The 13,369-nt window shown below is 50.2% G+C and overlaps 1 protein-coding gene across 1 annotated transcript in view; it reads left to right on the forward strand.

Annotated features, from left to right (window-relative positions):
• The first annotated feature begins 424 nt into the window (after positions 1-424).
• Positions 425-13,369, forward strand: part of LOC126580730 (disheveled-associated activator of morphogenesis 1) — a 51,544-nt gene continuing 38,599 nt past the window's right edge. Inside the window, exons 1-2 of the mRNA XM_050243961.1 lie at positions 425-634; positions 2,154-2,467. Of these exons, the coding sequence (XP_050099918.1) occupies positions 2,420-2,467 (48 nt within the window). The 5' untranslated portion in view covers positions 425-634; positions 2,154-2,419. The remainder of the gene's footprint in view (positions 635-2,153; positions 2,468-13,369) is intronic.

Below are 13,369 nucleotides of genomic sequence, written 5' to 3' on the forward strand. Positions count from 1 at the left end.
GAGTTAAGTACATTTTGGACTGTTTTCCAAAAGGTTTTCCATGTATTAAACTTTATGGATTAAACTTTCTACAGCAAACTACCGTTTTTAAAAATACAAACGTTACATTAAACATGTTTATACATTATCGAAGCATAGAGACATGAGAACTCACAAACCATAATGATTCTTCCTTAATGCGGCGATGAACAGGTAGCTGGCACTCCATTCTGCCAGTGACTGTACCGCCTCGTGCTCCGTCGGCACGGCAGCGAACGTAAACATGTTGCTTTCGCTGTAACTTGTAGAGCTGTGGGGGCTTGTTAGCTTGCTCCACTGTGCTCTCCCTCCCCCCGGGCGACGACGACGACGACGCCGAGCGCCACGATCGCATCGCGAAGATCAACTGCCGTTCGCGGGCGCCACAGACACTCGGTCATGATCCGTTGTGCGGTTCGCATCATCACGCAGCGCGCAACTGGCGTACGATCGCAATAACGCCGCCGCGTCGTGTTGTTGTTCCAAACAGAGTCAAGCTCCAAGATAGATAAGAGCCGAGAGTAGAAAACTTTTGGGAAATGCAGTTTGTAAATTTTTATGTGTAAAAAGTGTTTAAAGTGTAAAGTGTTAAAGTGTGGAGTATTTAGATATCTAAGTATGTTCTAGTAGTAGATGATCGTCAAAGTGTGCGAGTGATCCCATCACATTGCGCTGTGCTGGTGCTATCGTGCTCATCTTTGAAAAAGTTCTCTTCGAACATCGAGTTTGATCGATCGATCGAACCCCCTTTTTAACGTTGATCTATTACCGCGGGAATGTGAACTCGCGGTGTGTGGGTGTGCGTGTGTTTGCGCCGATCTCCGGACATCGGTGATCACTAATTTGCATTCGCAAATTCGATTCATCGAACATCCAAATATTGACCTCTTCTTCCGGGGCGGGAAGCTGTTTGACGACATCTTCGGTTCCTTTTCACCGCGGTCATCATCGCGAAGAAAGTCACGCGATCGCCCTGGTGTCCGGTGTGTCCGGATGGTGGTGTACCTTCTACCCTTCTACCCATCCACACCACACCCTGTGCAGGCACTGTGCGGCCGCTTTGGAGACGAAAGTAAAAGTTTTTAAAAACCGGAGCTAATCCAGACAGCGCCCGCCTGGTGACGTCGTGGTCGTCGTCGTCGTCGTCGTCGAGGGCGGTGGTTACAGGTCCCGCAGCAGGAGGACGAAATCGAAATCACAACAAAACGAACAACGGAAGAAAACCGGAATATTTCATCGATCTGGTGCCGATGGTAGTAGATGGAGTGGATATATTTTGGGGGCTTTTGATTAGAAACGATGGTTTGTTTTGGGGTGGCGATCAAAAACGCGATCGGCCTACGATCCTCCTGGTAGTATATGTGTATGTGCACGCACCTACGGTTAAGTAACAAACTTGTCAAGCGACCCTTTTTCGGTTGCAAGAGGTGGCGTCTCGACGTTCGCGGTTGTCTTTTGTTATCGGGAAAAGGTTTTCTTCGTTTCGACACCGTCCAAGCACACAAAAAACCCCGGCAAAACTTTAAAGACAGAGACCGTGCTCTCCACTGTGATATGATATTGATTTAGGTAAAAAAGGGGATAAAAAAAAACGGGAACCCTTTTTTAGCGCAGCGCACAATCACCCCCGTGGCGATGGTGTAACAGCAACGGAGCAAAAAAGCTCGATTCAATCGAACAAGCACAACGCGGCCCGCCAGCAAGTGAAGCAAATTCGTCAATTACTCTGGACTGCGGGTAAAGTAGAAATCGAACCGATAACCGGGGCCGGCGCTCGAGTGTAACGTACAGGCGCTCAAGTACTCGCGTTCCGATCGCAAATTTCGCGGGCCCCTTGGAATCCGGTGGTGGCCAGTTGCATCAGCGGCCCTGTGCGCCCACCCACCCCCGGTGACCGACCGGTGACACGGGTCTGCGCCACACGCCGGAAGCACAGCCGAGACGTTCGCGCATTAGCTCGTATTACGCGCGTGGTTCGAAAAAACAGAAAAAGTTCGGAGTTTTCCTTTTTTTTTTTTTGCCAATCGGTTTAATCCGCTCCGATCCGCCGGGTGTTTATGAGTGGTGTGTGTTTACGGAAGGTGTCGTACTAGAGGGTGTGCCGGCTGATCGATTTCCTTAATTTCCTTCATTAGGAGAAATGGCGTGTTGCTGAACAGGCGAAGCAAGTTTGTGATTAGAGAGAGAGAGAGAGAGAAGGAGAGTGTGATTAGTAGTGAGCTGCGAAGTTGTACGGTTTAAGGTTGATAGAGGCGCCGAGAGTAACTGATACTTGCGCGCCACCTCGTTACTCTGTCCGGGTGTCCTCTAGTGGTTGGGTGGTTGGTTTGGGGAGTAAAGTGGACGACTGCAAGTAGTCAACTTTTCAGTGAACTAACTCAACTAGGGAAACGGCTTCGCGATGTGCAGTAAAAACAACTTCAACGTTATCATGGAGAAGATAAATACGGTAAGTTAGTGGGAGAGAAGTGATTGTTAAGGATGTTAAAGTCTGATCAAAACTGACAGTAACAGAAAGAATTTTCTAAGAAATGGATCTAAGTTGGCTTATTCATAGGGAATTTTATTCGTGTGACTGTCTAAACAGCAATCAAAGTAATGAAGCAAGAAACAAACAACAAAATCATGCTCCTCACCCTCCAAACGATGCTGCAATACACTCCACTCCGCCTAAGCTGTACCGACAACAATTTTGCAGACCCCCTCCGCTTGTCGCGGCGTGAAACAATTCTATGGTTGACAAACATCTAGATTGACCTTTATCTACCGAGCGGCCTAGCCCAGCCCAGCGACGACATTTACCGGGTCCCACTACCCGTACATTCGACCGCAACAGTCAGTGCAGTGCCATCAGCTGCTCGGGCGCTTTAGATTGCGCCACTTTGTGCAGAACATTTTGCCTTCCATTGAAGGGAGTAGCTCCAGATATAAAGCAAAAAGAAAAAAAACGGCAAGATATGGTGCCACCAAACATACCACACTGTGGCACACGATGACGTTCGTGATCTTCTGCGAGAGGCACCCAGCCACCAGCAGCAGCAGCAGCAACCTAAGAGATCGGCACCATAGAACCACGCTCGATAAGCTTAAGCGTGGTGATCGTGGTGAATTTCATTACAAGCACCGCAGCCACTAGGCCACCGGTGCAGAAAGTGCATCAGATGCTTTGGGGTGCGCGCTGCAATCGGGTTAAGCCAAGCATCGGCAGGTGGAATGGCAACCCCGCCGGGGGACCGTTCCGTTCCGTTCTTGTCTTTTTCACCGTGATCCGCGATCGGGTGAAATGCCTTTGCGGAGGGAACGACGAGCCGTCGAGCCACGCCAAACGTATTGCGTCAAAACAGAGCGCAAGCGAGCGAGTGGAGCACAAAAAACTTGGAGTTGAAGTTCGCTATTGAGTCGTTAGAGCAGCGGCAACAGAATGGAACTGGGCGAGTGGCGAGTTGCGCCAAGCCGTTAAGCGTTCGACCGAAACACCTGTCAAGAAGGAAGGCTCTCTGGCCACTTCGGTTGCGTTATACGCGGTTGGCCGTCTTGTTTTTTTTTTTCGTTGTGTTCGCGGCGTTTCTTTTTTTTTGCCTATCTGCCGTGTGTTTGGCCACTTTGTTGAGAGCTTTCTTTCGATTGCCATATATCGTTGGCCGAGTACACAATCGTACCAGCGGAGAACAGGGCACCTGAAGAGAATTGCTTGATCCGCGGTTCCCGTTGCCCACAAAAGGGTATCGAACAGAACAGAATGCAGATCTCGCACACCTCAAGTGTGGCCAAACAATCAACGAGAGAGTTTTTCTCACTGGAAGCGTTTCCTCGGGACAACCTTGAGCGTGGATCGATTTCCTTTGTTTTTCGGAAGTTTTTCTCCCAAAATTCCTCACTATTGTCTTGTCCGACGCGTATGCCCGTATCATCAACATCATCATCGGCATCTGTAGAGCCGCGCGAGGTCTTCCGTTCGTTTGCGCGAATTCGGATCTAACGGGGCCTACCTCTCTCTCGCGCGCTGGAATCTGGAAATGTAAGAACCGAACGTGAACCTTGCGCGTTCGGTCCACGCGGTCCGCGTCGGAGTAATCATTAGCCGCCGACACCGTTACCTAATGCTGGTGCTCGGTGCGCGCACGTTGTTTATTTGTTTTATCCAACCATTGGGTCCCATGGCCATGCGAGGCCATGCGAGGAAGCTCACATTTCATTCGGAATTTTGCCGTTTCCAGCATCAGCATCACCTTGGTCTTGGTGGTGGGTTGAAAACCCGGTTTTCCACACGGTTGACCCGTTCCCGGTTTGCTGGTGGCCATCTCTCTAGCGGTGATCAGTCGAAGGTGAGCTCCACTAATGGGTGCGTCAAGCGTAAAACCGTTCTTTCCGCGAGTTGACCACCTCGCCAGTTCCTGTTGGGGCACGAGGAAGTGCAGATTTGTGGCAAGGAAAACGGGGGGAACACTGTGGCGTTGCTCCTTAAGTGGAAGATAAATCAAACCGTTTTCCCGTTTTTTCTTTCCACCCCTGCAAGGGTTGCTGGTTAATTTTCTGCAGATACCCATTGCCAGCCACCAAAAACAACCTCTTGTCTTGTAAGCGATCCCATACCGCTTGTGGAACGGGAAAGCCAGCTTTAAGAGGGTAGGTATCGAGGTACAACGCTTAAGAAATTGAAGAAGTGATGCCAAATAAGGTAAATATTAACCCGAAACCTCGATGCGCAAAACGGGGAAAATGTGTCGAGGGCACCTGCTTTGCGAGAAGCCAGAGAGCCGGAGAAGAATCAAATTTTCAATTTTCCGCACGGAAACTGGGACACCGCACAGCCGGGGAATGCACCTGTCGTCTGCTGGAGCTCTTCAAATTGCCTCTCGGCGGAAGATTCATTTTTCTCCAGTTCCAGGTGCTCGATGCGAATACAACAGCTCCACGGGACGGAGTGACACCAAAATAGCCTTCATTAGAAGCGGTGTATCGTGTCTATTAAAACAAACCTCTCGAAACTCACTTACTTCCCACGATGACACGCCACACGGAAGCTCTTTCGCACGTCAAACAACCAACGGAGGACCACCACCTCTGTTTTCGTGTTCTTCCTATTGCTGGTCTATTTTGTTTGTTTTTTTTTTTTCGGGGCGAAATCGTCATCGGCAGGAAATCGGTGGTATCGCAACCGGTAGCGACATCAGATCGCATCATTGGCCGGTGTAAAGCTTCCGCCAGCCCCTTCTGCTGCTGGACGGTTTACGCTGCGAAGGAAAGGCGGAGCGGAACAATTCGCGGTTCGCTGACTCCGGTACAAACGGTGGAACACATTGTACTACTGCTACTAGAGCTTTCGGTGGCGCTGTCCTGTCCTTTTTGGACGCCGGACGGTGCTGTTCCTCATGAATACACAGCCCCTCGTTAATTGATTCCTCGTAATCGAGTTAATGTGTTGAAATGTGAGGGCGACCGACATGATTAGATTCCGTGCCTGTAAAAATTAGCCAGGGAAATCAAGCTGTAACTGGCCAGTTTGTAGGGTGCAGCAGCAACAGGACAACAAACGATGGAACATTATGGAAAGGAGTATGAAATTGATGTCCAATCTTCCGACATGTACCGTACGCGGTTGTGATTTCCGAGTAAATGCCGATTGATGAAGGAAGTGCAATGCAGAAATGCCGTACGTTTGAAGGGGGTTACAAGCTGGTACAGGATATTAACCGATAAACAACATACTTTTTTTTCTATATCACTTGAGTGGCGAGTTGAAGTACCTCAAAATGTATTAATATCAGATTGATATTAAGTCAGATTAACAAATTTAGCTCAAGGACTTCCAAGACACGACAATAATTGACAATAGTAACGAGATACAAAATAGTTATGAGAAACAGGCGGCAGTACCATCGAAGCAAGTCATGAAGTTAGTATTTCGTACAGTTAGAGGTTATGTGATCCAGCTTGGCAGTTGTATATATCAATTAATTTTCTATTCGTATTCATAAACGAAAAGATGAACATGAAACCAAGGAAATTGAAGCTGTTGTTACTCCTCGAAAAACAAATGCGAAAGAAAGGATGAAGATGTCGAAAAATATTCAATTACAAATTGGCAACTCTTGCTATGCATAACCGAATAAGCGACATGAAAACCAAAAACTCACCACCGAGCGCACATCAAAGGTGCACCGAAACCGCGCTGGGACTACGACCAATTTTGGGCTCCGAACCACCTCCAGCAATTAGTTTGCGACCGACGGACACACAATCCTACACCAAGGCAACCGACTCGATCGTTTGGTGGTCAACCTTCTCCCCAGATCCCGCGCCATTTGCAAACGAGGCTTCATTAGGGAGAAAACGTGTCCTCTCGTCATCGCCTGGTTTCACGGATCGTCTGTGTCTGTGGCCGCCATGCAAACGGAACGGGCAATAATCGATTCAATTAGAAGCATTTAGCACCGGATGAGCTCATTTTGAGTCGCGCTGGGAGAACCGAACCCCTCGCGACCTGTCCCCAAAGGACGGATCGGGCCATCCGCGGCCATCATCCGCGGGGTGACCTCCTGCACCAGAGCCCGCTGTCAATTGTGGCGTTGCGTTCAGGCTGACCTCTCGCACCTGTGTGCGACCGAGAAACCGCTTACACTCCAGTCCAAGAGACGCAATTAGATGACCGTGAAGGTTCGAGAGAGAGAGGTTCGAGAATGCTGCGGCGATGAGCCGGGCATTCTCCGTTCAGAATTCTGCTCTCCTCGGAGTGCGGAGGAAATCGGTCTACAATTGCGTATCGAAATTACATCCTACAATTAGGGCAAAGGCAATGAACTGAATTAAGACTTCCTTTCCACGTGGCAAGCATCTGAAGGGAAGATCTCTCCAAGGCGAGGCACATAGCACGGCCAGTTGTGAATGTTTTCGGTCCCGTAGTGAGCACTCACTCATAAGCTGCCGGTGAATTATTATACAAAACGGCCCGTGAATCAAAAGGAATTATTGCGGAAAACTTAAACCTCTAATTTGCGCCTCACAGTACGGGCTCTCGCACTCGGTGGCCGCCGGCTATCGATTTTAATTGCATTTTAAATTTCAGTCTTTGCGGAACACATGCGTATTCTGCCGTTCACCTCGACCGGCCTGCCTCCGTTCACTTGTACGTCCTCTGCGGCGTCCATTACAGCAGCCAGCAGGCCACGCGGACTTGAACTTAACACAACATGGCGTCCGCTCTAGGCAGAGCACTAGGTTCCTCATGGGAATTAGCCTTCTTTATTGGTGAGCCTGTCTCTCTCTCTCGCAGCACACCAGAGGCGCACACCTGGCCATCGGTAACAGCGAAACATCGCCGGCTAAGCAGATTCCAAAAACGCAAATCAAGGCCTCGGCGTCACACGCGTCGAGTGTACTTCCTCTGAAGAAAAAAAAGCCCACAACGACAAAACAACGACAAATCCTCTCCAAACGACTTGAGTGCAGATCTGCAACCAAAAACCAAAAACTGGGGACATTCCTCAAACAACAGTTCCGTCCGGTTGCCATCGAACAACCTTCCCCCCGGGGCCGCAGCGAACGGTTGCATTTTCTTCTGTATTTGCCAACCACTTTTTGGCGACACATTTAATGCTGCGGTTTCATTCCGGTCGCACGCGCACGCTCGCAACGCACGTTCAGCGGACATCGGAATTTGACATTCGCCTACGAGCCTTCGATGGCAGGCAGGCAGACGGCCGTTCACCTCGGCTGCCTAGAGCGTGGCAAGGCAGGTACCAGCGATCGCGTTGCGTTTCGCCGTCGAATATGCTTCGCTAGCTCGCGTCACCCGAATCATAGCAAGGTCTGGCGCTGGACAATCACTTCTTTGGACGCATGTGCAACGTCAGATGGCGCTGGACTGACCACCCCGTTATCACTGTTTCCACGCCAAGGTTGCAAATCCGTGGCATTGATACCCCTGCGGCTCCCTGGGTTTTTTGCCAACTTAAGCAGCCAAAGGCGCTCATCAGCAACATTCATGCAGTTTTTCGGTAAAAGTTGCTTCCATTGGGCCGTCAGCAAACAAGTTACCGCAGTAACCTATTGTGGATCGTATTACCCTTGGGAAAATGTAAAATGAACGACACAGCAGGCGCGGTATCTTGAATTGCAAAAAAAAAAGCGTCGGAAGCATTTCTGAAGGGACCATAAACACCGCACTGGAGGCCCCAAAAATGCTTTGGAAGTAATGATATATTTCTTCAAATTATAACCAACTTAAGTCAAGAGGTAGCTAAGGTCTCGACGGTCCAAGATCGACCACCAACCCCCCAAAAATGGATCCCATTTCGCGCACAAAAATTGTAAAGTGACATCAATACACGCAGAATCATAATATGAAACAGTTTAAGCATAATGTAGACAGATCGTTACGATCGTTTCGCTAAATCAGAAACAGTATGGCTCTGGCAAAGGAAATCTGAAACCGAAAAGAAACCGATTAACGCTCACCAAGCCAAAGACCAAGCAATTCGTTTGTCTTGAAATATGAGAACCATTTTCGGGGAGGAGGGTGGTGTGCGCGCTCCATATTGGGGCATGTCTGTGTTCAGCAAAATAAAAGAGCCACGAAAGTATCGTCTAACACCTTCTTGCGTTGCCGCACTCGCACGCGCACGGCAGCATGATTAAGGAGCTCCAATTGTAATGATACCTACCGGTGTACCGGCCAGCTCCAGATACTCTACATTCATTCTCCGGGGCTGGAAAACAAAGCGCACGCCGGCGCGCATGTGTCGGGATGTGTTTAACAGTGAGACTTAATTGTGTTTAAAGCGGCACCACGATGAGGAGAGCTTGATCTAGCTTTCACCAAAAAAAAAAAAAAAGAGTAATGAACCCCTGGTGACCTGGGCGCCCCTCAGCACCTTCTCTGCTAACCACCTTCCGCTGTTCCGCTGGAAATGGAACAGACTATGGGAAGGGAGATGCGCGGTTGGATCCTTACGCTCCCCAATTCGCCAAACAATGGAGTAACCGAAAAATATGGATCACTAAGCTAATTCCCCGGCCAGCGGGGAGGGGCCGCAAAGCACACAGACAAACAGCACATGAGCACAAGTGGACTATTTTACCACACCGTTACGCAGCCGCACACGCCAGAGCACACTGGAGAAGCTGGTCCAGAAGCATCACGAGTCTGACCCGGTTTTATCAGTGTGTGCGATGCGATGATAAAGATCATTAAATTATAATAATCCTCACCACAGACAGAGACTCACCGTTCGGTTCCCTGGGGAGGGGTTCTCTGGATGCTGTGGCTAATACACATCGCCCCAACATGATGCGTGCACTGTGCCAGCTGTGAGCTGGAGGTCGTGAAGTGGGTAATCAGGCACAAGGTGTGGTGATTGCATGTTGTGATAACTAGCTCAGCCCTCCCCAGCTGCCGGCCGACCTGTTGAAGAGTGTGAGAATGTAATAACTGCGCTGCGATCATCCAGAGTAGGCGCTGCTGTTTGGACGCCCGGGCATGCGTGCTAGGTACGGGAGCAAGGGCGATCCTAACCTCCAAACGGGACAATACACGAGCGCAAACCTTACTAACGGCCAAAATCCTCTGCTGTACCTGCTGCTGCTGCTGCTGCTCCGTAGGATCGCCCTCATTTTTGGAGGCTCTCTACAAATTGAAGAACTACAAAAAAAAACCTGTGGCCCGAAAGACCTCTACACTGCTGCTGCTCGAATAGCCGACTTGCGTAATAGAATCAATCCACTGCCGCCAGCGATACGGATCGCTCTGCGTCTTAAAGCATTACCAGTTTGGCAATTAGTGGGTTCATCTTCATAGAGCGATCTGCTACTGCTGCTACTGCTACTGATGCTGCAATACGCAAGCGCTATAGTCATTGCGTGCTGCAACCAGTGGTCGTATTGCACCAAACACCATTCTGTTCAGACTCCAGCGGGTTGGATCCCCTCCCCCTACTAGCTCTGTTGCCCTATAATTCTGTTGTTCTGCAGATCGCATCAGCGCATCGCATCGGTGCTCGCTGAATGGCGTAAAAGTAGGAAGCCGAAACCGTTTCTGCTCTTCACTGGTTTGCGATCGCGCAGCGCAGAGTGGAGTTGCGTGAGGCAATCGAAATCGTCACCAGTCGGCTGGCCTGCTGCTGAACATTGTATGCAAAGTGTGCTGCCGTGGGCACTAATGCAATAACCGCATCAACCGGCTGTGTACGGTCACTAGACGTGCGCCTGTCAGTTGTCTACCTCGGGTGTTGTTGGATCTGGAAATTTGTTCGCTCGTTCTCGGTCTATTTGCTGGACCCGAGAAACCTGCTTTGCCCATTCTGTTCGGTGACAAACGATCTAACGATTTATATTCTTCACTCACGCACGCCGACGCAAGTGTTGATTTCATGACGCCTCTAACCTCCGCTGGCTGGCCAGCAACCAGTCCAAATGGTAGTGGTGGGAAATGGCCATGTTTGTCTCCGGTAACGGCTCCCAGATCCCGGGAGGAGGAGGGGGCCTGCCTACGCTTCTTCCGGTATGTGCTATCTAACGGCCTACGAACAGACGGACGGACGGACGGTCAATGTGTCTCAGGGAGAACCACTTCACCTTCTCTAGACTTGATGGATCACATCAGCCACACACTTGAGCCACGCACACATTCCTATGCGCGTAGTTCACGCTGAACTGGTCGTAAATCATAAGAAGATAAGCAGCTGTACCTGCCAGCCAGACCAGCAGGAGGAGGAGGAGGAGCGCTTGGTTTAAAACCATGCAGCTCGAACTGTCAACAACTGTCACCGCATGCTTGCTGTTCTGGCTTGAGCGAGGTACTCGCGGACGTTAAGTGTCCGCTGGCGGATTAGTAGAAGAGCTTTTAATTAAAAAGCGCGTAGGAGATTCATATTCATATGCACACCCCGTCCGTCCAAGGGTCATCAGGGAGCAATTGAGACATTCATCAGGCAGGTCTGCAGAGGAATGCATAAGTATGCTGGGCGCTACAAGACATAAGCTCTGAATTCACTCCCAATAGACGTGTCTTGCTTTTTCTCCGCTCGCTCGCACTACCGTGGATTATCTTGATCTTGACCTGGTGCCAGTGGCCATCCCTGTGGGCGCCCACAATCGTCGCGAAACATAAATCTCACAAACAACATAAAAACCCCACCACTGTGGCGCCACAGAAGCTGTTCCGCCAGTTTAAACCCAGGGTGTGCAAAGTGACAGAAGAGAAAAAAGAAAATTCGCCACGAAAGACACACAGCTTCCGGCATCGATTTGAAATTTGGCAAGCGACACAATGCGACGCAAAACACATAAATCCAACCCAAGCTTCTCGTTGGTGGCCACAAGACTTTCCAACGGCTTCGGAACGGCTCGTAAAACGGGAGATCCGCTGAAGGAAACAAAGGGAAACATGACTCCCGATGGGTTCCGTAAATCAGTGGCGCTTATCCGCCGGTCACCACGCGACCACGGTGTAGTTCCTGTGACAACTCCGCCGAGGGGTTGACAATGCGCGTCCCGTCATTAAGACCATCGCGCCCATTTGCGGTGTTGTGGCTTATCGCGCACAATTTCCCCGCTCTCCGGGTGGTCACACCGTGATCAGTGGTCGTGTGAAAAGCGGCACCGGCTACTTCCGGAACCGCCTGACCAATGCCCCGGGAAAGGGTGATAAGGTTTTGGGAGTTGGATTTGTTTTTCTCTTGCGGGGGGATTTTTTCGCTCTGCCCTCTGCGCGAATGACCCTCTAATCAGTAGAGGCAGCGCCGGCCACTGACTGCCGGAAGGGTAGTTTAGCTTAATTTTCTCCCGGCCAAAAAGGGGCTTTAGTTTCACCGGTTTTCTTTCTTTCCTACACCACCGGAACGCATCTTTTGAGTAAAATTCCGTTTCTAAATTTCACCTTTCCTTCACCTTCTCTTCCGCAGGTAAGCAACCACCAGCAGCAGCAGCAGCAGCATGGCCACAACACAGCGCACAGCGCAGAGGCTACTAAGTCTGTTTGACCCAAACAAAGCAGCAGCAACGAAGCAAGCCGTGAGCAATCGATAGTGAACCTAACCTCCCTTTTTTTCACGGGGAGCCCTTGAAGCTGAAGTTCAAAACGACGTTCGCTTCCTCCAATACAGAGTCGAACACACAAATTGCCGATGCAAGATCGAGGCCAGCTTTCGGCTTCCTTTTAAGCATTGTCTCGTTACCGACCTCGTTACATAGATATGTTTTTTCCTCGTCCAAACTCCGGGCCGGGGCCGGGTGTGAGGTGGCCGTCAGATTTATGCTTGCACCGGGACCATACGGCCAACCTTTGCTGGTTCCACCGATGTCTGCATACCAAATCGGCCGCGGACGCGGCTGAGAAGTGCAAATAATGATGGTCTTTCGGTCGATTCCGTTCGTTATGCCTCTGTGTGTGCGAAAGAAATGGAGAAAACTGACGGATGACTGAGCAAACAAGCCGCCGCACGCATCATCCGTGTCTCGTCAGGCTAGCGCAAATCAATCAAATCCAAAAATCAATACAAACAGCCAACCACCAGTCAGTGATCGGGGGACGCGTGCCGCCAGGTGTGAAGACGTTGGCCAAACAGTACCGCAGTGTACCGCCGGCCTTATGTTGTCACCGTTGACAGCTTACAATGTGGGTGCGAGTGTCTGCGATGTTTGTTGTTGGCGTGTTTCACGCCGAGCTAGACGAGCTAGTTAATTGTCGCTATTTGCACGTCACGAATGGTTCGGTTTTGTTTTTTGGTGTCCCAAGGCACGTTCCAACAAACTCACCAGTGAGCCAATGATCCAGACATGATGGTGTCCACACGAGACAAAACCTAAGGGCGCAGAAAGCGACGTTGGCACACATCTTTTCACCAGAAATTTGCCAATGCCGGGCACGAATGGTCGGGCGAACCCCGTTGGTGGAAAGTCGCTGGCCGGTGCCGGACCATTTGGACACCAGCAGCAGGTGACATGCGATCGACATCAAAGCTGCTTCCGGCACTACTGCTGTGTACGGTGTCGCGTACCGCGTGGTCAAGTTCAGGAGCCGAAAAGAGCGATGCATCCAGGGCCCTAAGGCACCACGAAGTAGGTCGCGCGGCACTGGCCACTCGAAGGAAACCATTGCCGGTCAACAGCAATTCCGGAATCGATTTGAATTTGGAGCAATCGACGGATTCCCGGAGCGGTAAAGGTCTGGGAATTTGGAATGATTACTTCGAGCTAATATTTGACTTTCCCCTGACGACTCTGAGGAACATAATTAACGCTAAAGCATCGTCATTGTACCGCGGAGTATTAGGTATAGATCGCAATAAATCCTGTAATAACATCGATCAAATGGCGTTGTCCGCCAGTGGCTGGAGAACCTTTGTTTACAGAA

This window comes from Anopheles aquasalis, chromosome 2 (assembly GCF_943734665.1).
Source record: "Anopheles aquasalis chromosome 2, idAnoAquaMG_Q_19, whole genome shotgun sequence".
NCBI classification, from domain to species: domain Eukaryota; kingdom Metazoa; phylum Arthropoda; class Insecta; order Diptera; family Culicidae; genus Anopheles; species Anopheles aquasalis.